The sequence below is a fragment of the Biomphalaria glabrata genome, chromosome 9 (assembly GCF_947242115.1).
Source record: "Biomphalaria glabrata chromosome 9, xgBioGlab47.1, whole genome shotgun sequence".
Taxonomy (NCBI): domain Eukaryota; kingdom Metazoa; phylum Mollusca; class Gastropoda; family Planorbidae; genus Biomphalaria; species Biomphalaria glabrata.
Window position 1 is genome coordinate 25083737 of NC_074719.1, and position 27993 is coordinate 25111729.

The 27993-nt window shown below is 38.2% G+C and overlaps 1 protein-coding gene across 4 annotated transcripts in view; it reads right to left on the reverse strand.

Annotated features, from left to right (window-relative positions):
* LOC106065588 (uncharacterized) overlaps positions 1 to 27993 on the reverse strand; it is a 37509-nt gene that overhangs the window by 3564 nt on the left and 5952 nt on the right. For all 4 annotated transcript variants that reach the window (XM_056042199.1, XM_056042200.1, XM_056042201.1 and 1 more), the window contains exons 4-6: positions 20108 to 20335; positions 13548 to 13784; positions 11251 to 11396 (exon numbers count right to left, since the gene is read on the reverse strand). In XM_056042199.1, coding sequence (XP_055898174.1) covers positions 11251 to 11396; positions 13548 to 13784; positions 20108 to 20335 — 611 coding nt within the window. The remainder of the gene's footprint in view (positions 1 to 11250; positions 11397 to 13547; positions 13785 to 20107; positions 20336 to 27993) is intronic.

Here is a 27993-nt window from a genome sequence, read left to right on the forward strand (position 1 = left end):
TCATTTGATGGGCTAGTTAGACTTAATATATATATATATATATATATATATATATATATATATATATATATATATATATATATATATATATATATATATATATATATATATATATATATATATATAAGGATTAAAGACGCTTTTTTTGGTTTTGTCTGTCAGTCTGTCTGTCCGTTATGTTAATAGCGAGAAAAAAAAAGACTAAAAGTTACTGAAAATCTGATTAAAATTTAATTTCCCTTCCGAAACATCGCATTAGTTTTAAGTTTCTATTATAGATTGTTCCGAATGTTTATATATTTATAGTGAGAGAAAATAAGAATTCCAGATTAATCAAAAGCCGTTAATTAAATTTGTGGGATGGTCTGGTATGAAAATTAAATGTACCATAGCCTTATGGAGATTTTTCAAACCATAGTTTGGTGTTAGGAAGTTGTTTTCCTTAAAAATCGGAGCATAATATTAACGATAATTAGATTTTCTAACGTTTTAGCTAGAAAGTTAAATGTAGTGTACATAGAGTTAAACTATTTTTCATAAAAAATCCGGAACAACCAATTTTCGTAAATGAGAAAATTATTTGTTTTATTTATTAGAAGAGGGATTTCAAACATTTATTAGCGTTATTAGATTTTTCATATAAAATTCGGATCATTTTTGGCGACGATTTGTAAGAAAATTAAGGTAATGTAGGTCGATTTCTTTTTCGAAACAAAAACCGGAACATTATTTACTGATTAAACAACTTTTATTATGTTTCGGCAAGAAAATTAACTGTAAAATAAGTCTAAAAATTGATTTTCAATAATCGTTTCTAGTAAATTACTTTTCTTATTTTAAAATCCTGAATAACCTATTGTCGATATTTTTGAAAAAAATAAAATTATTTGACATAAATTTGTTTTTAATGTAAAATTCGGAACAATTGATATTGATAAATAAACTATAGTGACGTAGTGTCAAAGAATATAAGTGTAATATTAGTCAATTATGCGATTTCAAACAATCATTTGACATAATTTATTATTTATAAAACAATATCCGGAACAACTTTATAGTTAATGAAATATAAATCAGTATAGATATTTTTATTTAGCATTTATATGTTATTTACATTAAAAAACCGGAACAATATATTAAAGATCATGTGTTTCTTGCAACTTTTAAGCATGGAAATAAAATCTAATATAAGTAAGAAGAGAAAACAAATATCTGTTGGCATTGATTTGTTTTTCACAAAACATCTGGAACAATCTATTATAGATACTTAAAACTATTGCAATATTTCTGAATGAAAAATTAAAGGTTAAATCAGAATTACAATAGCCTCTAGTGTTATCTGTTAATCTAATCGTGATGGATAGACCGACCAACAGACAAAACGCACAAAAATAATCTTCTTTTATTCGGATGGGGGCACTAAACAAAAAATAAATAAAATCTGATTTTTTAAAAAAGTTTAAGGAATTGGTTTAGCGCCTAATCATGTTGCGACGTTACGCTACTGCGCGCAAGTCGCTACAAAAAAAAATCCATTCTAAAAAATGTGCGTGATATTTACATACATTTAATTTCATTACTTTTCTTTCATAGTTCTATAATAAATCAATCTACAGTAAGATGGTGCGCAAATGTTTAATTAGGTCTAATGGTTCTTTAAAACTCGTCATTGTTTGCAAAGAAATATACTGCGGTAAGCCGAGTGACGTAAGCAGCGTTTTTCCCGTTTACGTCATGGAAAATTTTCATTCATAAAACATTCTAGCCAAAATTAATTTTTCGATAATGAGGCATTTTCAAACCGATATAACGGTCGACCTCGAGTTTTCCCGATGTGGCCAATGAGTTGAGATTTTTTTTCTCACTAATAGGCACATACCTTGAAATTTTAAAGAAAATCGTTAGAGCCGTTTTTGAAATAAAATTTATATATATATATATATATATATATATATATATATATGTATATATATCCTATACTCTTAAGCGAGCAATTCTTGTATGTATGTATGTATATATATTTATATTTATATATATATATAAATTTTATTTCGAAAACGGCTCTAACGATTTTCTTTAAAAGTTCATGGTATGTGCATAATAGTGAGAAAAAAATTCTCAACTCATTGGCCACATCGGGAAAACTCGAGGTCGACCGTTATATCGGTTTGAAAATGCCTCATTATCGAAAAATTAGTTTTGGCTAGAATGTTTTATGAATGAAAATTTTCCATGACGTAAACGGGAAAAACGCTGCTTACGTCACTAGGCTTACCGCAGTACACTAAAATATTTCTTTGCAAACAATAACGAGTTCTAAAGAATCAATAGACCTAATGAAACATTTGCGCACCATCTTAATGTAGATTGATTTATTATAGAACTATGAAAGAAAAGTAATGAAATTAAATGTGCCGATATATGATTAGTTATTGTGCTTAATAAGTTGTTTACACTTTAATTGTGTAGAGCGGTGTAGATACCTTTTACTTTGTTGTTTATTTTGCTGGTGACCTCCAGCTGTCTCGTTCTGAGGTTGCATGCAACCATGTGCTCTCTTCTATGTCAGCTAAGTCAAGTTTGCGCCATAAGCTGGTCTTTTAAGGGTTTCGGTGTTACGTCAACCACTTTTTAGCTCACCAAAAAAAAAACACTGCCTTTGGCATGCGTTCGTCTAAGATTCGTCTCCCATATAGGATACTGCTCTGTCCAGCGTAACTGTCGGACTTAAAGAATTCCCTCTATACAAAGGCCGCGGATACACATTTGAGACCAAAAGAAAATTTGCTGCCGAGGACAGACGCAGACGCTAAAAGAAAATCTTAATCGAGCATCGCGGACAATGGTTATGCTTGCCCTGGATGTGGCAAGATATGTAGGTCACAGCTGCAATCCTCATTAATTTTCGGACTCTAAGACAAGCCTTATTATTATTATTATTTTGCTGGTGAATTATTACCATGTGTTCATGCTTCAGTGTCTACCTCTCCTGTACCAAAACAAAGGAACTGGTCATAACACAGCTTCTCTACGCCTTACTTGCTCACACTAAACATGATATCCATCTAGCGGTCAACGAGTTTGAGTACACTGCAGCCTCTTTTGATTTAACTATAAACCTCGGTAAAAAGCTTGGAGTTAGGGCCAGGAGAGATCTGAATGGATGGATGTGTAAAAGCAGGCCATAGTACCACAAGGATGGATGGATGGCAAAAGCCGGTATGAACTTTCTATAGTCCGACTGTCAGGCTGGGCAGGGCACGTATCCCGTATGGGTAACGAGCATATTGTTTGGCGTAACAGAGGTGCCCCACGGAAACGTTTCTTTAGAAAACTAATGCCATGATTTAAGTCTAATAAGAAAAAATGCGCCATTTTACTTTGTCACTAAGTGCATGTTTTACCCTATAACGTAGAGAAGTTACATTGCAAAGACTTTCTTCCAAGCCAATAATAGTAAGCCTACAATAGTTTTACGCAAAAGATAGATTGTAAAACTATAAGACGGACGTGAGCTGTAGTTTGTCTAGACTGTAGGAGGACTTAAAAGACTTTAAATTTAATCGACATGTACAATTAGGCCTACAATTAGAACTAACAGAACACTAAAACAACTCTTCAGATTAGTAGTCTTTATCCGATCGTTCATTTTCGTAATTACAAGAATATTCCCAAAATGACTTCGGGTATATAACCTTCCGAAATTATTTAACAGAGCGAGGTTCGGCCACCTGGTACAAAAATATTCTCAAAATGACTTCGGGTATATATCCTTCCTTAACAAATTATTCATCCGAGCGAGGCTCGGTCACCTGATATCCTATACTCTTAAGCGAGCAATTCTTGTATGTATGTATGTATGTATGTATATATATTTATATTTATATATATATATAAATTTTATTTCGAAAACGGCTCTAACGATTTTCTTTAAAAGTTCACGGTATGTGCATAATAGTGAGAAAAAAATTCTCAACTCATTGGCCACATCGGGAAAACTCGAGGTCGACCGTTATATTGGTTTGAAAATGCCTCATTATCGAAAAATTAATTTTGGCTAGAATGTTTTATGAATGAAATTTTCTATATGACGTCAATGGGAAAAAAACGTGACACCGCTTACGTCACTAGGCTCACAGCAGTACACTAAGACATTTCTTCGCAAACAAGAAAAAGTTTTAATGATTCAATTGGCGTAATTAAACATTTGCGCACCATCTTATTGTACATTGATCCATTATGAAACTATGGAAGAAAAATAATGAAATTAAATATCTTAATGTATAATTAGTTATTGTGTTTTAAAGGATTTATAAATTGTTTACACTTTAATTCCGTACACCTGTAGGTAGCTTTTACTTTGTTATTATTTTGCTGGTGAATTATTGCAATGTGTTTAAGCTTCGAAGTCTACTGTACAATACCAAAACATAGGAAATTGTCATAACACAGCTTATCTATGCCTTACTTGCACAACCAGGGCCGGCCCTAATATTTGCGGGGCCCTATGTGAAATGGATTGCGCGCGGACCAGTAAGGGTAGGGATAAGTGAAAATAAAACTTTGTATTAGAAAGTAAATTCGTATTTGCATTACATTTTTATTAAATGAAAGCTGACGATGCCGTTTTTATATATCACGCGTAGGACTGGCGTTTACCATATTGATTGACACCCCAAAATGACAATTTTGTCTTTTTCTTATGAGTTTCAGATTTCCAGGAGCTCCTTGAAAACAAGGAGACCACGGGAACTCTATTATAAATTATAATGGTTTAATTTAATAATTTACACCTAGAATTAGCGCGGGGCTTATGAACCTTCAGGGCCCACTGCGGCAGCATAGGCCTAAGGATGGCCCTGATGATATCCAGCTCGCGGTCAACGGTTAACAAGTAAACCTCAGTAAAACATGTTCCAGAAGTCACCCAATAAAACATACTCAGCCCAAAGATCACCGCACATAGACATCTTAAAATCTTAAAATCCGACAGTCACGCTTTGCGTGGCACTTATTCCGCATGGGGGACGAACATATTTTGACAATCTTTTTTTTAGTAAGCTGAAAGGTTGTCGGAGTAGCAGAGATGTCTCACAATAACGCTTCTTTACAATACTAATGTGATGTTTTTAAGTCTCTTAGAAAAGAAATGCGCGATTTTACTTTGTTACTAGGTGCACGTTTTACACTATAACGTAGAGATTTTGCATCCTTTGGTGATTCTTACTAAAGCCATAATATTAGTGAGAAATGCAGTATTTCCCGTGGCTGCGCAGCCCCAGCTGTGACCTACATATTTTGCCACATCCAGGGCAAGCATAACCATTGTCCGCAGGTGGTCGATTTAGATTTTCTTTTCGCCGTCTGCGTTTGTCCTCGGCAGCAGATTTTCTTTTGGTCTCAAATGTGTATCACCGCGGCCTTCGTAAGTGACCTCCAGCTGTCTCGTTCGGAGGCCGCATACAACCAGGTGCTTTCTTCTATGTCAGCCAAGGAAAGTTGACGCCTAAGTTGGTATTTGAAGCGTTTCCGTGGGGCGCCTCTGTTACGTTTACCATTTTTTAGCTCACCAAAAAAAGACTGCCTTTGGCATACGTTCGTCTCCAATACGGGATACGTGCCATACCCAGTGCAACTGTCGGACCATAATAAGTCCCTCTATACTGTCCATACCGGCGTTGGCAAGGACATCGCTGTTTGTAGTGCGGTCCTGCCACCGTATGTCCATGATGGAGCGCAAGCATCTTTTGTGAAAGCACTCAAGAATTCTTAGTTGTTTTCTGTAAAGTGTCCATGTCTTAGAGCCATAATGAATATATTAATTGCAATATTAAATGTCAGAAAGTAACCATTTTAGAAGTTACACTGCAAAGACTTTATTCCAAGCCTATAACAGACCAATAGTTTTACCCGAAAGAAGCAATGTAAAACGTTAAGACGTGAGCTGTGGTTTTCTATAGGCGTATTGTTGGGGGGACTTTCTATTCTAAACGCCATGTACATTTACATTGAGAACTGACAGAACGAAAAAAAACTCTTCGGATTGATAGTCTTTACCCGATCGTTCATTTTCGTAATTACAACAATATTCCCAAAATGACTTCGGGTATATATCCTTCCTTAACAAATTATTCACCCGAGCGAGGCTCGGTCACCTGATATTATATATATATAATATCAGGTGACCGAGCCTCGCTCGGATGAATAATTTGTTAAGGAAGGATATATACCCGAAGTCATTTTGGGAATATTCTTGTAATTACGAAAATGAACGATCGGATAAAGACTACTAATCTGAAGAGTTGTTTTAGTGTTCTGTTAGTTCTAATTGTAGGCCTAATTGAACATGTCGATTAAATTTAAAGTCTTTTAAGTCCTCCTACAGTCTAGAAAAACTATAGCTCAAGTCCGTCTTAAAGTTTTGCAATCCATCTTTTGCGTAAAACTATTGTAGGCTTACTATTATTGGCTTGGAAGAAAGTCTTTGCAGTGTAACTTCTCTACGTTATAGGGTAAAACATGCACTTAGTGACAAAGTAAAATGGCTCATTTTTTCTTATTAGTCTTAAATCATTGCATTAGTTTTTTAAAGAAACGTTTCCGTAGGGCACCTCTGTTACGCCGAATAATATGCTCGTTACCCATACGGGATACGTGCCCTGCACAGCCTGACTGTCGGACTATAAGAAGTTCATACCGGCTTTTGCCATCCATCCATCCCAGTGGTGCTATGACCTGCTTTTACACATCCCTCCATTCAGATCTCTCCTGGGCTTTCCGTCAACACGCCCTAACTCCAAGCTTTTTACCGAGGTTTATAATTAAATCAAAAGAGGCTGCAGCGTAAGTAAACTCGTTGACCGCTCGCTAGATATCATGTTCAGTGTGAGCTAGTAAGGCGTAGAGAAGCTGTGTTATGACCATTTCCTTTGTTTTGGTACAGGACAGTAGACACCGAAGCATGAACACATGGTAATAATTCACCAGCAAAATAATAATAATAATAAGGCTTGTCTTAGAGTCCGAAAATTAATGAGGATTGCAGCTGTGACCTACATATCTTGCCATATCCAAGGCAAGCATAACCATTGTCCGCGGTGCTCGATTAAGATTTTCTTTTAGCGTCTGCGTCTGTCCACGGCAGCAAATTTTCTTTTGGTCTCAAATGTGTATCCGCGGCCTTTGTATAGAGGGAATTCTTTAAGTCCGAAAGTTAGGCTGGACAGAGCAGTATCCTGTATGGGAGACGAATCTCAGACGAACGCATGCCAAAGGCAGTCTTTTTTGGTGAGCTAAAAAGTGGGCGACGTAACACCGAAACGCTTAAAACACCAGCTTATGGCGCAAACTTGACTTAGCTGACATAGAAGAGAGCACATGGTTGCATGCAACCTCAGAACGAGACAGCTGAAGGTCAGCAGCAAAATAAACAACAAAGTAAAAGATATCTACACCGCTCTACACAATTAAAGTGTAAACAACTTATTAAGCACTTAAAACACAATAACTAATCATATATCGGCACATTTAATTTCATTACTTTTCTTTCATAGTTCTATAATAAATCAATCTACAGTAAGATGGTGTGCAAATGTTTAATTAGGTCTATTGATTCTTTAAAACTTGTTCTTGTTTGCAAAGAAATATTTTAGTGTACTGCGTTAAGCCTAGTGACGTAAGCAGCGTTTTTCCCGTTTACGTCATGGAAAATTTTCATTCATAAAACATTCTAGCCAAACTTAATTTTTCGATAATGAGGCATTTTCAAACCGATATAACGGTCGATCTCGAGTTTTCCCAATGTGGCCAATGAGTTGAGAATTTTTTTCTCACTATTATGCACATACCGTGAAATTTTAAAGAAAATCGTTAGAGCCGTTTTCGAAATAAAATTTATATATATATATATATATATATATATATATAAATATATATACAATATCAGGTGACCGAGCCTCGCTCGGATGAATAATTTGTTAAGGAAGGATATTTACCCGAAGTTATTTTGGGAATATTGTTGTAATTACGAAAATGAACTATCGGGTAAAGACTATCAATCCGAAGAGTTGCTTTTTAGTTCTTTCAGTTCTCAATGTAAGTGTACATGGCGATTAGAATAGAAAGTCACCCCAACAGTAGGCCTATAGAAAACCACAGCTCACGTCTTAACGTTTTACATTGCTTCTTTCATGTAGAACTATTGGGCTATTATAGGCTTGTAAGAAAGTCTTTGCAGTGTAACTTCTAAAATTGTTACTTTCTGACATTTAATATTGCAATTAATATATTCATTATGGCTCTGAGACATGGACACTTTACAGAAAAAACTAAGACTTCTTGAGTGCTTTCACCAAAGATGCTTGCGCTCCATCATGGACATACGGTGGCAGGACCGCACTACAAACAGCGATGTCCTTGCCAACGCCGGTATGGACAGTATAGAAGGACTTCTTATGGTCCAACAGTTGCACTGGGTAGGGCACGTATCCCGTATGGGAGACGAACGAATGCCAAGGCAGTCTTTTTTTGTGAGCTAAAAGTTGGTCGACGTGACAGAAGCGCTCCACGGAAATTCTTCAAAGACCAGCTTAGTCGTCAACTTTCCTTGGCTAACATAGAAGAGAGCACCTGGTTGCATGCGGCCTCCGAACGAGACAGCTGGAGGTCTCTCACGAAGGCCGCGGGATACACATTTGAGACAAAAAGAAAATCTGCAGCCGAGAACAAACGCAGACGGCGAAAAGAAAATCTAAATCGGCCACCTGCGGACAATGGTTATGCTTGCTCTGGATGTGGCAAAATATGTAGATCACAGTTGGGGCTGCACAGCAAAGGGAAATACTGCATTCCTCACTTATCTTCGGACTCGAATTTCATACCATTTTGCAAGAATATCGCTGTTTGTATTGTGGTCTTTGGTGAAGTCGTTCAAGAAGTCTTAGTTGCTTTCTATAAAGTACTCATGTCTCAGATCCACATAGATGGGTTGAGAGAATACTGGTTGAAACTGATTTTTGTAGACAGGCGAGCGATTTATTTCGCCACACTCTCGCTTGAAGGCGTCCAAAAGCACGACTATCCATAATCACATATCAAACTCTCTTTAAAACAATGCGTCAATTGATACAATGCTTCCCAGATAATGTGAAGTTATCTACCACTTTAAGGGATGTCTATGGCAGTGATCTTTGGGCTGAGTAGGTTTTATTGAGTGACTTTTGGAACATGACTTCTGTTTTACCGAGGTTTATAGGTTAACAAATAAAAAAAAAGGGCAGCAGCGTGATGAAAATTCGTTGACCGCGAGCTGGATATCATCAGGGCCAGCCCTAGGCCTATGTTGTCACAGTGGTGGACCCCGAAGGTTCAAAAGCTCCGCGCTAATTCTAGGTGTAAATTATTAAATTAAACCATTATAATTTATAATAGGGTTCCCGTGGTCTCCTTGTTTTCAAGGAGCTCCTGGAAATCTCCTCCTGAAACACATAAAAATGTCCTTAAAAAGACAAAATTGTCATTTTGGGGTGTCAATCAATATGGTAAACGCCAGTCCTACGCGTGATATAAAAAAACGGCATCGTCAGCTTTCATTTAATAAAAATGTAATGCAAATACGAATTTATTTTCTAATACAAAATCTTTATTTTCACTTATTATCCTTATCAATACCCTTACTGGTCCACGCGCAATCCTCATTTTTTTCACATAGGGCCCCGCAAATGTTAGGGCCGGCCCTGATTGTGCAAGTAAGGCATAGATAAGCTGTGTTATGACCATTTCCTACGTTTTGGTATTGGACGGCAGACTTCGAAGCTTAAACACATTGAAATAATTCACCAGCAAAATAATAACAAAGTAAAAGCTACCTACGGGTGTACGCAATTCAAGTGTAAACAATTTATAAAGCCTTTAAAACACAATAACTAATTATACATAAAGATATTTCATTATTTTTCTTCCATAGTTTCATAATGGATCAATGTAAATTAAGATGGTGCGCAAATGTTTAATTACGCCAATTGAATCATTAAAACTTTTTCTTGTTTGCGAAGAAATGTCTTAGTGTACTGCTGTGAGCCTAGTGACGTAAGCGGTGTCAAGTTTTTTTTTCCCATTGACGTCATATAGAAAATTTCATTCATAAAACGTTCTAGCCAAAATAAATTTTTCGATAATGAGCCATTTTCAAACCGATATAACGGTCGACCTCGAGTTTTCCTGATTTGGCCAATGAGTTGAGAATTTTTTTCTCACTATTATGCACATACCGTGAACTTTTAAAGAAAATCGTTAGAGCCGTTTTCGAAATAAAATTTATATATATATATAAATATAAATATATATACATACATACATACATACATACAAGAATTGCTCGCTTAAGAGTATAGGATACATACAAGAATTGCTCGCTTAAGAGTATAGGATATGTATATATATATATATATGTATATATATATATATATATATATATGTATATATATATATATATATATATATGTATATATATATATATATACATACATACAAGAATTGCTCGCTTAAGAGTATAGGATAAAGTAGCTTTGGCGTCAGAGGAAGATTATAGAGGTTTGGGGTTAGAGATTATAAAGTAGCTTTGGCGTCAGAGGAAGATTATAGAGGTTTGGGGTTGGAGATTATAAAGTAGCTTTGGCGTCAGAGGAAGATTATAGAGGTTTGGGGTTGGAGATTATAAAGTAGCTTTGGCGTCAGAGGAAGATTATAGAGGTTTGGGGTTAGAGATTATAAAGTAGCTTTGGCGTCAGAGGAAGATTATAGAGGTTTGGGGTTGGAGATTATAAAGTAGCTTTGGCGTCAGAGGAAGATTATAGAGGTTTGGGGCTAGAGATTATAAAGTAGATTACTGAAGGTTTTCCTTGACTCTGACAGATTGAGAGTTAGATGTCACTAGTTAAGATGCAAAGTTGGTTAGTTTGTTTCATCATTTCTAATATTATAGTATCCTGTATCTGAATCCTATTTACTGTGCATATATTTATTGTTTAAAGTTGGAGTTTAAAAAAATGAAACTCAAGAAACTTATATCTACACGGTGTCATTTTATTGCAACTTAGTAGTGATGGAAGTTTCTAACAACCTGCGCTAATGAATTATTTTAACCGGTGCGACATTTTAATATTATTATAATAGATTATTGTTACAATAGATTCATGTGCAAAATCCATGAATCTCACATCAATCAACGAGGGAGAATTGTTAATAGCATACTTCGTAAACTTAATGGAACAACAGGGTTTCGTTAATCCGAATACAAAGGTTTTATCCATAAACAGCCCCCGAAAGTTCTTGAAAAATAATGGACAAGAGGCTAAGTCCAGAAAGATGAATCTCTCCATCGCTTTGAAGTTGTTCATCTGAAATGTAAAAAAAAAAAACAACTTTGTGTAGACAACTATCAAGTTTCGATTCCTCTTTAGCGTTACAAGTTCTTTGATAAACTATATAGAGCTTCCACATAGGCACATCTTCAAGCAAAACGTCTACATCTTACATTAGAGATCACAAGTTGACTTAGGGCTATATCTTACATTAGAGATCACAAGCTGACTTAGGGCTACATCTTACATTAGAGATCACAAGCTGACTTAGGGCTACATCTTACATTAGAGATCACAAGCTGACTTAGGGCTACATCTTACATTAGAGATCACAAGCTGACTTAGGGCTACATCTTACATTAGATATCACAAGCTGACTTAGGGCTACATCTTACATTAAAGATCACAAGCTGACTTAGGGCTACATTTTACATTAGAGATCACAAGCTGACTTAGGGCTACATCTTACATTAGATATCACAAGCTGACTTAGGGCTACATCTTACATTAGAGATCACAAGCTGACTTAGGGCTACATCTTACATTAGAGATCACAAGCTGACTTAGGGCTACATCTTACATTAGAGATCACAAGCTGACTTAGGGCTACATCTTACATTAGAGATCACAAGCTGACTTAGGGCTACATCTTACATTAGAGATCACAAGCTGACTTAGGGCTACATTTTACACTTCTTTGTTGTTCTTGAATCTATCATTATTAATATTTAGACATCTGGATTGCTGTCTGTATACATTTATCTAATCGATAGAGACAGAGATTAAAGTAATTAACTAGAGTAATTAATTGATGGTTATTAATTAATTATGTTTGATATAAAAAGGGACTTAATCATATCTTATTAAACTATATCGCTCTAAATGTTTTGCTCTTTCCCGTGAGTAAGCTATTTAAAAGGTATTTCTTTACATTTTGCGTGTTTACACAGCTTCTATCAACTCCCTCTGTTTGGCTGACTAGTACAAAGTTTGGACACGTTGCATCTCCCACACCCATTTTCAGATCAGGTTGAAACTTTTGCACAATTATTCATTGGCGAAGGAAAATAATACTAATTTAAAAAATAAATAACCTATTAGTCAATTAATTACTGGTAGTTAATTATTTTTTTCAGAGATCTGGCTAAATATGTTGGGTTTTGTGCCCTTAGACTTATTTCTTTATTTCAGAGTCAAGTTCAAACTTCAAGCAATTATTTATTGTATCAACCAAAACATGAATCAATTTAAAAATTAAGTAATAATAATAATTATTATGATTATTATTATTATTATTTTTATATCTAGTAAACTAGATATTGATAATCAATTAATTTATTTGATCTCTTAAAGGGAAAATAACTTCTATATTATTGAAAGATATAGTTTTAAATGTAGAGTCTATGTTGCAAGACATTCTGTGAGATATTGGTGTATGTAGAAAGAAAATCATTTGTGAAAATGATAATGAATACAAAGATAACTATACAGTTTTATTTATAATAAATTACTATACATACAGATTTCCACATTATCTTTAAATTAACCTACATTCTTAAATTAACCTACATTCTTACATTAACCTACATTCTTGCATTAACCTACATCTTTACAATAACCTACATTCTTAAATTAACCTACATTCTTACATTAACCTACATTCTTACATTAACCTACATTCTTACATTAACCTACATCTTTACAATAACCTACATTCTTACATTAACCTACATCTTTACATTAACCTACATTCTTAAATTAACCTACATCTTTACATTATCCTACATTCTTAAATTAACCTACATCTTTACATTATCCTACATTCTTAAATTAACCTACATCTTTACATTATCCTACATTCTTAAATTAATTAATTACGACTAATGGTATTTTTTTATTCAAGTTTTGTCATCGATCATGAGTTTGAATGCTAAATTTGCTAACGATTGAATGTGTAAAACTGATCGAAAAATCGATTCCAAAAATCTAAACAACAACGCCAACATCCAAGAAAGATATATACACACATACACACACACACATACACACACATATACACACATACACACACACACACACATACATATATATATATATATATATATATATATATATATATATATATATATATATATATATATATATATATATATATATATATATATGTATATGACAAAAATGCTTCACCTCCAACGAACGAGTGACCTGCAGTCCAGGACTTCTCTTTGTATCTGCTATCGTATCAGGGAACGCTCGATTTGCAAAACCCAAAGGATAGTTCTCTGGTACTGGTGTGAATTCTTGCGGACAAATTGTTGGCTCAACTTCTAGATATTTTGCTACTACCTTTTCTTGGTTGAACACATCTGAAGGAGATTCTTCGCTGGATAGTGTCTCCTTCATTGTACAGAACTCCTCATTTCTCTAAGAATAAAGATTGTAGAGTTGTCTTTTTAAAGTCTATTGAACACGTTATTTCTCTCACACTTCCCATTCTCAGATCAAGGTGAAAACTATTATTTATTGTGCCTAACTAAACATGAATCAATTTAAAAATTAACCAATTCGCCAATTAATAATTGGTAATTAATTATTTTGTTTCATATCGAATAAGGGGAATAACGTGTACATTACTGAGATATATAACTGTAAGTTTGGAGTTATTTCCCTTATATATATATTTTTTAAAGGATTTTTTAATATTTGCTTGTACTAAAAAGGGAAAGAATGACAGCCTTGAGTAGTGAGCAAATGCCACAAATCTGGAAGAAAGTAGGCCCTAAATAGGGAAGAAAGCCCAACATCACGTCAGAAAGTAGGTTCTGAATAGGGAAGAAAGCCCAACATTACGTCAGAAAGTAGGCCCTGAATAGGGAAAAAAGCCCAACATTACGTCAGAAAGTAGGCCCTGAATAGGGAAGAAAGCCCAACATTACGTCAGAAAGTAGGCCCTGAATAGGGAAGAAAGCCCAACATCTCGTCAGAAAGTAGGCCCTGAATAGGGAAGAAAGCCCAACATCACGTCAGAAAGTATGACCTGAATAGGGAAGAAAGCCCAACATCACGTCAGAAAGTATGACCTGAATATGGAAGAAAGCCCAACATCACGTCAGAAAGTAGGCCCTGAATAGGGAAGAAAGCCCAACATCACGTCAGAAAGTATGACCTGAATAGGGAAGAAAGCCCAACATCACGTCAGAAAGTATGACCTGAATAGGGAAGAAAGCCCAACATCACGTCAGAAAGTATGACCTGAATATGGAAGAAAGCCCAACATCACGTCAGAAAGTATGACCTGAATATGGAAGAAAGCCCAACATCACGTCAGAAAGTATGACCTGAATATGGAAGAAAGCCCAACATCACGTCAGAAAGTATGACCTGAATATGGAAGAAAGCCCAACATCACGTCAGAAAGTAGGCCCTGAATAGGGAAGAAAGCCCAACATCACATCAGAAAGTATGACCTGAATAGGGAAGAAAGCCCAACATCACGTCAGAAAGTAGGCCCTGAATAGGGAAGAAAGCCCAACATCACGTCAGAAAGTAGGCCCTGAATAGGGAAGAAAGCCTAACATTACGTCAGAAAGTAGGCCCTGAATAGGGAAGAAAGCCCAACATCACATCAGAAAGTATGACCTGAATAGGGAAGAAAGCCCAACATTACGTCAGAAAGTAGGCCCTGAATAGGGAAGAAAGCCCAACATCACATCAGAAAGAACGTATACACCTTATTAGGAAGAAATAAGTCCCACATATCAAATGAATTGAGGTCTAAATCACCAAAGAAAAAAAAGCTCATACAAGAGAGAAGGTTTGTATGCAAATAAATCTTACACCAATATTTCCGTTCATCATCCTACAGATGTTACGATACTTTATTCATTTCTGCAATATTATTTGTTGCCCTCCTTCAGTAGATTAAGATTGATCTCGTTGGGCACTTTTTATGTGACCGTGTAGCCTTTTTATCTGCAGACATTGCCGTCCACGTGTACCGTAGGTTAAGATGGTAGAAGAGCCAGACATTGCCGTCCACATGTAGCGTAGGTTAAGGTGGTAGAGGAGCCAGACATTGCCGTCCACATGTAGCGTAGTTTAAGGTGGTAGAGGAGCCAGACATTGCCGTCCACATGTAGCGTAGTTTAAGGTGGTAGAGGAGCCAGACATTGCCGTCCACATGTAGCGTAGTTTAAGGTGGTAGAGGAGCCAGACATTGCCGTCCACATGTAGCGCAGGTTAAGGTGGTAGAGGAGCCAGACATTGCCGTCCACATGTAGCGTAGTTTAAGGTGGTAGAGGAGCCAGACATTGCCGTCCACATGTACCGTAGTTTAAGGTGGTAGAGGAGCCAGACATTGCCGTCCACATGTAGCGTAGGTTAAGGTGGTAGAAGAGCCAGACTTTGCCGTCCACATGTAGCGTAGGTTAAGGTGGTAGAAGAGCCAGACATTGCCGTCCACATGTAGCGTAGGTTAAGGTGGTAGAAGAGCCAGACATTGCCGTCCACATGTACCGTAGGTTAAGGTGGTAGAAGAGCCAGACATTGCCGTCCACATGTACCGTAGGTTAAGGTGGTAGAAGAGCCAGACATTGCCGTCCACATGTAGCGTAGGTTAAGGTGGTAGAAGAGCCAGACATTGCCGTCCACATGTAGCGTAGGTTAAGGTGGTAGAAGAGCCAGACATTGCCGTCCACATGTAACGCAGGTTAAGGTGGTAGAGGAGCCAGACATTGCCGTCCACATGTAGCGCAGGTTAAGGTGGTAGAGGAGCCAGACATTGCCGTCCACGTGTAGCGCAGGTTAAGGTGGTAGAGGAGCCAGACATTGCCGTCCACATGTAGCGTAGGTTAAGGTGGTAGAAGAGCCAGACATTGCCGTCCACGTGTACCGTAGGTTAAGGTGGTAGAGGAGCCAGACATTGCCGTCCACATGTAGCGTAGGTTAAGGTGGTAGAGGAGCCAGACATTGCCGTCCACGTGTAGCGCAGGTTAAGGTGGTAGAAGAGTCAGACATTGCCGTCCACATGTACCGTAGGTTAAGGTGGTAGAGGAGCCAGACATTGCCGTCCACATGTAGCGTAGGTTAAGGTGGTAGAGGAGCCAGACATTGCCGTCCACATGTAGCGTAGGTTAAGGTGGTAGAAGAGCCAGACATTGCCGTCCACATGTAGCGTAGGTTAAGGTGGAAGAAGAGCCAGACATTGCCGTCCACGTGTAACGCAGGTTAAGGTGGTAGAGGAGCCAGACATTGCCGTCCACATGTAGCGTAGTTTAAGGTGGTAGAGGAGCCAGACATTGCCGTCCACGTGTAGCGCAGGTTAAGGTGGTAGAGGAGCCAGACATTGCCGTCCACATGTAGCGTAGGTTAAGGTGGTAGAAGAGCCAGACATTGCCGTCCACGTGTACCGTAGGTTAAGGTGGTAGAGGAGCCAGACATTGCCGTCCACATGTAGCGTAGGTTAAGGTGGTAGAGGAGCCAGACATTGCCGTCCACGTGTAGCGCAGGTTAAGGTGGTAGAGGAGCCAGACATTGCCGTCCACATGTAGCGCAGGTTAAGGTGGTAGAAGAGCCAGACATTGCCGTCCACATGTAGCGTAGGTTAAGGTGGTAGAAGAGCCAGACATTGCCGTCCACATGTAGCGTAGTTTAAGGTGGTAGAGGAGCCAGACATTGCCGTCCACATGTAGCGTAGGTTAAGGTGGTAGAAGAGCCAGACATTGCCGTCCACGTGTACCGTAGGTTAAGGTGGTAGAGGAGCCAGCCATTTTTCGTTTGCCACTTTTTTCTTCCAGAGCTTAGGTTAATGATTTTTCTCAGTCCAAAGCTTTCTTGGTCACGTAGTGCGGTCCAAAGCTTTCTTGGGCACGTAGTGCGGTCCAAAGCTTTCTTGGGCACGTAGTGCGGTCCAAAGCTTTCTTGGTCACGTAGTGCGGTCCAAAGCTATGTGTTTCCTCTATTCAATATCAATATCTCCTGCTTTGAGATCACGTTGAATGATATTCACATTTCGGAAGAGCGGACGGTGGTAGTTTTTCTTGAGCCAGTCACGAGTTGAACGCAAAGGGGGACATTTGGAATACGATTGTCCTCCTCCCCCCTCCCCCTTTTTCCCACCTGGTCCAGATAAGTAATAAGTGCATTGAGAAAGCTAAAAGCATGGAATAGCGCTAAACAAAACAATTGGTAAAAATATATAAGAACAAATTTAATTACATGACTGATCCTAACTAATTGATGTAATTACACTTCGTATAAGTTTTTTTAAAGTATTTTTATAGGTAATTAAGTAGCTTTGTGGCAAAACAAGTCGGCTTTCCATCATTCAGGCTTGAGATACAAATTGCTTTAGAAATTGCAGCACGGAAACCCTCTCCCAGATGATTGACTACATGATTGATTCAAAATAATCGGAAACCCTCTCCCAGATGATTGACTACATGATTGATTCAAAATAATTGATGCTATTTCACTCAAAATGAACAAGTTTTTTTATTTTTTTTATTTTAACTTATTTTCTTGTAATTTTATTTGAAGGAATGTCTTCAGAAGTCCTGAGAATCTTATGCCATACCGACGTTTGCGTTATTACAAAGCTTCTATCAACTCTAGCTGTCTGTCTGGTAAAAAGTTTGTACACGTTATTTCTCCTAAATCCAATCTCGGATCAAGTTGAAATTTGCATAATTATTTCTTGTACCTGAATAAACAAGAATCAATAAACAAAAAATAAACAAATTAGTTAATAAACTATTGGTAATTAATTAATTTGTTTGGTATCGAACAAGGGAAAAAATAGTATCTGATAGTTGTGGTGATATAAGTTGAATTAGTCCCCTTTATACTTTTTTGTGTGTAGAGAATTAGGTCGTCGCTTAAAAGTTTGAAACTAACAATAGATAACTATGAAACCGTCTAATTTCAGTGGCACTTCGCTGGTTCAGTGGTTAGCACATTGACTAGAGGAGGCTTGAGCCCTCGAGTTCGAATTCAAGTCGTACACTGTTTTGTTGATTTATAAAAATGCATTTAAAAAAAAACGATCACGGTTGTATTGACACAGATACCCCCCTTTCTCCTCCCCCCTTCTCTCCCCCCCCTTCTCCCCCACCCTTTCCCTCGTTCCCAACGGGTCTAGTGATAGGATCAGTGCGCATTGAGAAAGCTAAAGGCAAGAAATAGTGCTAACCACAAACAATAGGTGAAAATATTTCGAATCGCACAGATTGATTATTGTTAGTCTACATCTGTTTTAATTTAATGACATGACTGTTGCAAACTAATTGATACAATTACACTTAATATAAGCTTTGTTTTTTTTTTAAGTATTGTTTATATTTGTATTGTTTTTCTCTCTTGCTGTGCACAGGTAATTCATGACTCACTGCTGTACAATAGCGTGCTCAGAACACACGTGGATTTGACGTAAGGGCCCTCACGATTGCACATTAATAGTTCGATAAGAAATATTTAAAACAAAGGAACAAGGCAACGCGATAAACAAAAAGGACTATAGTAGCTAGGCTACTTATTGAATTGACTTAACTTAGGAGTGCTCTACTGGGATATAAGTAGGCTGAAACATTGTAGTCAGCACGCGTACAGTACCTTGACGACCCAGCTAACCTTTTCTGCTTCCCTCGGTTGAGAAGACTGAGCGTTGACACTCTGCTGATCTTTTGTTGATTGGGAAATTATAAATGGAAAAATCGGAAACTACGAAATTTTAGTTTTAGGTTAGGGTTAAGGGTTAGGGTTAGGGGTTAGGGTTCGGGGTTAGGGTTACATTACACTGTGCGTTTAGTAAACAAGCAAAATATAAAAAAATATTAAAAAAAAAACAGCAAAGCCTTAGATTAAAGGGGAAGAACTCCGTCCTTAAAACTATATCTACGATCTACAAATAATGTACAAGCTATTTCCCTTATTCTTTATCAAACAAAATAATTATTTACCAATAATTAATTGACTAATTGAGTATTGTGTTTATTGATTAATAATTTGTTAGGTACAATAAATAATTGTTTAAAGTATCAGCTTGATCCGAGAATGCGTGAGGGAGAAATAGCGTTAACAATTATTTAAGAGGACTAAATCCAACGCAATTAGCCATAGCTATGAATAGTGACGTATTAGTTTTTCTTGTTGCTATGAAACAAAATCTGCGACCGAGACAAAAATGGTGTGCATCCATTCGTACTTGTTTACGTATGTAACGTTTGATAGTGCATCCAAAACTAATACTGTAGAATTAGTTTCCCTTGTTGCTAATAAACAAAATAAGGAATCACCAATAATTAATTGTCTAATTGGTTCCTTTTTTAATTGATTCATGTCTTGACTATGTCAATGAATAATAGTGCGAAGTTTCAGTTTGATCCGAGATTGGGTGTAGGAGAAATAACTTACTTTTTACCAGACAGACAGACAGACAGACAGAGTGAGTTGATATAAGCTTTGGAAAAGGAGTCACAGTTTTCCAGTCAGTCTAGCAAATTTTTGTCAATGAATCTTTCAACGTCTTAACTTTAAGGTAATGTTTCTCAAACTGCAACCTTTGGGGCGAAATGTCTGCTTAAAAGAGGCGTGACTATTATTAGTTTCCTTTTAATAAAAAACAATACTCTGTTGCAAATGCATTTTAGATCTAAATGTTTGGTCGTGTGGTATGCTCTCCGGACCATCTTTCGTTTGTCTCAATGGTTCCTGGTTCGAACTGAGAATATATATTTTTTAAAATTCTTTACTTTCCACGAGCAAGTGGCTTGTGTTCCAGAACTAGAGCGAGTCTCTGTCGCTACTGTGGGATCAGGGAAGAGCTGCTTCAACAAACTCCAAAGTCGATTGTCTTCTCCTGGCTTGAAAGTTTGTTGACAATGTCTCGGGACAGCTGTTTCATCGCTTAACTTGAACAGTTTACACGGTGGCTCTTCACTCAGAGGTGCCTGACTTTTCTTGCAGCGTTTCTTTGGACGCTAGGGGGAAAAAAAGATGGCAGCGTTTCTTAACATCAGACATTTATGTACATTTATTTAGATATTTACACGGGCAAACTGGGTGTCAAAATCTGGCATTACAATGTGACCGAGCCAACAATGGTGTGCATCCATTCCTACCTGTTAACATATGTAACGTTTGATAATACATCCAAACACTCGCCAAGACATGGAGACGACAATGCCATTCATTAATAATACAGCGTTCAGCAGCTTGCGCTATTGTACACCACACCTCGTAACCTATTATATTTTTTTCCTCATTAATCAAGACAGTATGTGGGACCCTATTACAAGAAAAAATATACATTCGAAGCAAACATTGGTCAAACGCCCCAGTCCGCCCTGTATATCTCTATCATTAACATTCAAGCAAACATTGGTCAAACGCCCCAGTCCGCCCTGTATATCTCTATCATTAACATTCAAGCAAACATTGGTCAAACGCCCCAGTCCGCCCTGTATATCTCTATCATTAACATTCAAGCAAACATTGGTCAAACGCCCCAGTCCGCCCTGGATGTCTCTATCATTAACATTCAAGCAAACATTGGTCAAACGCCCCAGTCCGCCCTGGATGTCTCTATCATTAACATTCAAGCAAACATTGGTCAAACGCCCCAGTCCGCCCTGTATATCTCTATCATTAACATTCAAGCAAACATTGGTCAAACGCCCCAGTCCGCCCTGGATATCTCTATCATTAACATTCAAGCAAACATTGGTCAAACGCCCCAGTCCGCCCTGGATATCTCTATCATTAACATTCAAGCAAACATTGGTCAAACGCCCCAGTCCGCCCTGTATATCTCTATCATTAACATTCAAGCAAACATTGGTCAAACGCCCCAGTCCGCCCTGGATATCTCTATCATTAACATTCAAGCAAACATTGGTCAAACGCCCCAGTCCGCCCTGGATATCTCTATCATTAACATTCAAGCAAACATTGGTCAAACGCCCCAGTCCGCCCTGGATATCTCTATCATTAACATTCAAGCAAACATTGGTCAAACGCCCCAGTCCGCCCTGGATATCTCTATCATTAACATTCAAGCAAACATTGGTCAAACGCCCCAGTCCGCCCTGGATATCTCTATCATTAACATTCAAGCAAACATTGGTCAAACGCCCCAGTCCGCCCTGGATATCTCTATCATTAACATTCAAGCAAACATTGGTCAAACGCCCCAGTCCGCCCTGGATATCTCTATCATTAACATTCAAGCAAACATTGGTCAAACGCCCCAGTCCGCCCTGGATATCTCTATCATTAACATTCAAGCAAACATTGGTCAAACGCCCCAGTCCGCCCTGGATATCTCTATCATTAACATTCAAGCAAACATTGGTCAAACGCCCCAGTCCGCCCTGGATATCTCTATCATTAACATTCAAGCAAACATTGGTCAAACGCCCCAGTCCGCCCTGGATATCTCTATCATTAACATTCAAGCAAACATTGGTCAAACGCCCCAGTCCGCCCTGGATATCTCTATCATTAACATTCAAGCAAACATTGGCCAAACGCCCCAGTCCGCCCTGGATATCTCTATCATTAACATTCAAGCAAACATTGGTCAAACGCCCCAGTCCGCCCTGGATATCTCTATCATTAACATTCAAGCAAACATTGGTCAAACGCCCCAGTCCGCCCTGGATATCTCTATCATTAACATTCAAGCAAACATTGGTCAAACGCCCCAGTCCGCCCTGGATATCTCTATCATTAACATTCAAGCAAACATTGGTCAAACGCCCCAGTCCGCCCTGGATATCTCTATCATTAACATTCAAGCAAACATTGGTCAAACGCCCCAGTCCGCCCTGGATATCTCTATCATTAACATTCAAGCAAACATTGGCCAAACGCCCCAGTCCGCCCTGGATATCTCTATCATTAACATTCAAGCAAACATTGGTCAAACGCCCCAGTCCGCCCTGGATATCTCTATCATTAACATTCAAGCAAACATTGGTCAAACGCCCCAGTCCGCCCTGGATATCTCTATCATTAACATTCAAGCAAACATTGGTCAAACGCCCCAGTCCGCCCTGGATATCTCTATCATTAACATTCAAGCAAACATTGGTCAAACGCCCCAGTCCGCCCTGGATATCTCTATCATTAACATTCAAGCAAACATTGGTCAAACGCCCCAGTCCGCCCTGGATATCTCTATCATTAACATTCAAGCAAACATTGGTCAAACGCCCCAGTCCGCCCTGGATATCTCTATCATTAACATTCAAGCAAACATTGGTCAAACGCCCCAGTCCGCCCTGGATATCTCTATCATTAACATTCAAGCAAACATTGGCCAAACGCCCCAGTCCGCCCTGGATATCTCTATCATTAACATTCAAGCAAACATTGGTCAAACGCCCCAGTCCGCCCTGGATATCTCTATCATTAACATTCAAGCAAACATTGGTCAAACGCCCCAGTCCGCCCTGGATATCTCTATCATTAACATTCAAGCAAACATTGGTCAAACGCCCCAGTCCGCCCTGGATATCTCTATCATTAACATTCAAGCAAACATTGGTCAAACGCCCCAGTCCGCCCTGGATATCTCTATCATTAACATTCAAGCAAACATTGGTCAAACGCCCCAGTCCGCCCTGGATATCTCTATCATTAACATTCAAGCAAACATTGGTCAAACGCCCCAGTCCGCCCTGGATATCTCTATCATTAACATTCAAGCAAACATTGGTCAAACGCCCCAGTCCGCCCTGGATATCTCTATCATTAACATTCAAGCAAACATTGGTCAAACGCCCCAGTCCGCCCTGGATATTTCTATCATTAACATTCAAGCAAACATTGGTCAAACGCCCCAGTCCGCCCTGGATATCTCTATCATTAACATTCAAGCAAACATTGGTCAAACGCCCCAGTCCGCCCTGGATATCTCTATCATTAACATTCAAGCAAACATTGGTCAAACGCCCCAGTCCGCCCTGGATATCTCTATCATTAACATTCAAGCAAACATTGGTCAAACGCCCCAGTCCGCCCTGGATATCTCTATCATTAACATTCAAGCAAACATTGGTCAAACGCCCCAGTCCGCCCTGGATATCTCTATCATTAACATTCAAGCAAACATTGGTCAAACGCCCCAGTCCGCCCTGGATATCTCTATCATTAACATTCAAGCAAACATTGGTCAAACGCCCCAGTCCGCCCTGGATATCTCTATCATTAACATTCAAGCAAACATTGGTCAAACGCCCCAGTCCGCCCTGGATATCTCTATCATTAACATTCAAGCAAACATTGGTCAAACGCCCCAGTCCGCCCTGGATATCTCTATCATTAACATTCAAGCAAACATTGGTCAAACGCCCCAGTCCGCCCTGGATATCTCTATCATTAACATTCAAGCAAACATTGGTCAAACGCCCCAGTCCGCCCTGGATATCTCTATCATTAACATTCAAGCAAACATTGGTCAAACGCCCCAGTCCGCCCTGGATATCTCTATCATTAACATTCAAGCAAACATTGGTCAAACGCCCCAGTCCGCCCTGGATATCTCTATCATTAACATTCAAGCAAACATTGGTCAAACGCCCCAGTCCGCCCTGGATATCTCTATCATTAACATTCAAGCAAACATTGGTCAAACGCCCCAGTCCGCCCTGGATATCTCTATCATTAACATTCAAGCAAACATTGGTCAAACGCCCCAGTCCGCCCTGGATATCTCTATCATTAACATTCAAGCAAACATTGGTCAAACGCCCCAGTCCGCCCTGGATATCTCTATCATTAACATTCAAGCAAACATTGGTCAAACGCCCCAGTCCGCCCTGGATATCTCTATCATTAACATTCAAGCAAACATTGGTCAAACGCCCCAGTCCGCCCTGGATATCTCTATCATTAACATTCAAGCAAACATTGGTCAAACGCCCCAGTCCGCCCTGGATATCTCTATCATTAACATTCAAGCAAACATTGGTCAAACGCCCCAGTCCGCCCTGGATATCTCTATCATTAACATTCAAGCAAACATTGGTCAAACGCCCCAGTCCGCCCTGGATATCTCTATCATTAACATTCAAGCAAACATTGGTCAAACGCCCCAGTCCGCCCTGGATATCTCTATCATTAACATTCAAGCAAACATTGGTCAAACGCCCCAGTCCGCCCTGGATATCTCTATCATTAACATTCAAGCAAACATTGGTCAAACGCCCCAGTCCGCCCTGGATATCTCTATCATTAACATTCAAGCAAACATTGGTCAAACGCCCCAGTCCGCCCTGGATATCTCTATCATTAACATTCAAGCAAACATTGGTCAAACGCCCCAGTCCGCCCTGGATATCTCTATCATTAACATTCAAGCAAACATTGGTCAAACGCCCCAGTCCGCCCTGGATATCTCTATCATTAACATTCAAGCAAACATTGGTCAAACGCCCCAGTCCGCCCTGGATATCTCTATCATTAACATTCAAGCAAACATTGGTCAAACGCCCCAGTCCGCCCTGGATATCTCTATCATTAACATTCAAGCAAACATTGGTCAAACGCCCCAGTCCGCCCTGGATATCTCTATCATTAACATTCAAGCAAACATTGGTCAAACGCCCCAGCCCGCCCTGGATATCTCTATCATTAACATTCAAGCAAACATTGGTCAAACGCCCCAGTCCGCCCTGGATATCTCTATCATTAACATTCAAGCAAACATTGGTCAAACGCCCCAGTCCGCCCTGGATATCTCTATCATTAACATTCAAGCAAACATTGGTCAAACGCCCCAGTCCGCCCTGGATATCTCTATCATTAACATTCAAGCAAACATTGGTCAAACGCCCCAGTCCGCCCTGGATATCTCTATCATTAACATTCAAGCAAGGCCTGGTAACTAGGCCACCACGTACAAATAAGCAAATTTTTCTACTAAATACTCAGAATGTGCGAAGTGTTCCGCTAAATACTCAGAATGTGCGAAGTGTTCCGCTAAATACTCAGAATGTGCGAAGTGTTCCGCTAAATACTCAGAATGTGCGAAGTGTTCCGCTAAATACTCAGAATGTGCGAAGTGTTCCGTTAAATACTCAGAATGTGCGAAGTGTTCCGCTAAATACTCAGAATGTGCGAAGTGTTCCGCTAAATACTCAGAATGTGCGAAGTGTTCCGCTAAATACTCAGAATGTGCGAAGTGTTCCGCTAAATACTCAGAATGTGCGAAGTGTTCCGCTAAATACTCAGATTGTGCGAAGTGTTCCTCTAAGGAGAAAGTTTGGGAAATACTGCTCTACATAACTAGATATTTTTTGTTGTATTATATCAATTAAAAAATTTTGTCAAAGTACCAAAGTAGATCTATATTTCTATATCTGTATTATTATGTAGATTATTTCATGTAGTTTTCAGTTTATAGCTTTTAGATCTGAACCTATCTTCTACATATAGCTCAATCTCAGCTACATTATATCTCAATCTAAATATATGCCTAAATACACAATATAGATGTAGATCTAGGCTAGATTCAGATCTAGACCTATAGTCTTTGCCTATTGACTAAATTAAGTTTAGATTTACCCTTAGAGGCAATCTAGAATAGTAGGCCTATTGTAAAGATCTACCCAAATCTCGATCTATTTCTAGGTGTGATTGATAACATATAAATAAGTTCTCGCGTCTCTAACATGTTTAAAACTTACACTATTCAATGTTCATTATATAGATCTAGATCTAATAATTAAAACACTGTTACAGAATGGTTAAATTAGATTTATATCTAGATCTGAATTTCATTTATGATTTATATCAATTGCGCCATAAAGAAATATTCCCTTGTGATAAAAATTTTTTATAGACTTAAAATAACGAATAATCGAATCAAGAATCTTAAAAAAAACTTTTTAGTGAGTATTTTACTATTTAATGTAATTTATAAATGAAAAAATGTATTTTATATTGAGCCAATAATATTTTCCCATAGGGATCTGAGGTAGTTATTGTTTTGTATCAATATATATATATATATATATATATATAGGCTATATATAGAAGAGATGAGTTCATATAGTGCAGGGATCTCTCGGCAACAAACGGAGTAATTAATTCACGAAAATATTTTATTTGATGTATCCATATCCGTCAACTGGATCTATCAGTCTCAATCATCTTACCATAAAGAGCTCGTAATTGAAAAAATAACTAAAAAAAACTCTATATGCAGACCTATATGCACCACAAATACAAAACACATTTCATCTTTTTATGGAATGATCACGATCTTCAGTGCGCAGGCCGTCAGTGCACTCACTTTGCGATTTAATGTTCCCAATACACCTGAAATCTCAGGACTGGATGAAACTTAAATTGTAAACTAAGATGTTATGGATGATGACAGGGAACAAGTCCAAGAGTCCCTCATGGACATCGACATTCAGGAGAAGTAGGCCACTGAAATCGCTGCAGCAAGATCATGGCCATGATTTTTACTGCGTTTCTAAGCGATCTGAAGATGGAGAACAATAAAAGAAACAACAACACACATAAAATAGTACAGACCTTCATCAACAGATGTCTGGGGAATATCCTTAAAATACACTGGTAAAACAAAATAGAAAACACCAAACTGTGGGAGATGGGTGAACAGAAAAATATAGAGGTATAGAGCTTAGAGAGGAAGTGGAGATTGATGGGTTACACCCTTAGAACAGATACCAACAACAGAGCTAGACAGGCCTTAGAGTGAAACCCCCAGACAACAAGAAAGAAGACCAAAAAGAACGTGGCGACGCAGTGTACTAATGAAGCCGAGAGGACAGGGAAGAGCTAGGAAGCCATTAAAAAACTAGAGACTGAGGAGAGTGGCGTGTTTTTACTAAGGCCCTATGTTCCATGAGGAACGCAAAGAAAAGATAATGATGATAAGAGATCTACACTTCAGTGTCCAAAAGCTTTTATGAAGCACAAAATATTAGCTGCTAAAACCATTTTAATTTTACAGCTGAGATGAATTCCGTAATTTTGTTTGCTCTCTGGACAGGTAACACATTTTTTGATTTAACTTCACCGTTAGTTCGTCCTCATCAAGACAAACGAAAGTGAAAAGTGGCCCAAAATGGAAATCAACGTTGAAGCGCCAGATGGTCAGTGAGAAATGTTCAAAAATATTGAAATTCTGGAGACACTGAATATTAGTAGAGGAAGTTTTGTTACCATGGAAATGTATTCTTCCTAGGATCGGATTTTCAAGAAATAGTCAGTCGATTTGTGTAAATTTAAAATGTGGCAGATTGAATAAGTGTCGCCTTCACAACGATTTTATCCATCGAAATCTATCTCTAAAGTCTTTAGCGTTCCTAGCGACATAGACATGAAGTTTCAAAGGGCTGTCGTAGTTTCTTTGGAAATCTCCGATGTTCCGAAGGAAGAACTTTTTGAGCATTACAAATATCGTAATCGTGATATTTCTGCCAATGGTGGTAAATGTGACAAACTTTTCCAATCTATTGTTGATCATAAACAATTGACGATCTACGATGCCAAATGTAACTCTCACTAATTTGGCCATTTCGTTCACTGAGCTGGTTGAAAATTTCGAAAAACATTTTTTTTTAATTATTGTTTAGTTTATCAGCCAGAAAGCGAGAAA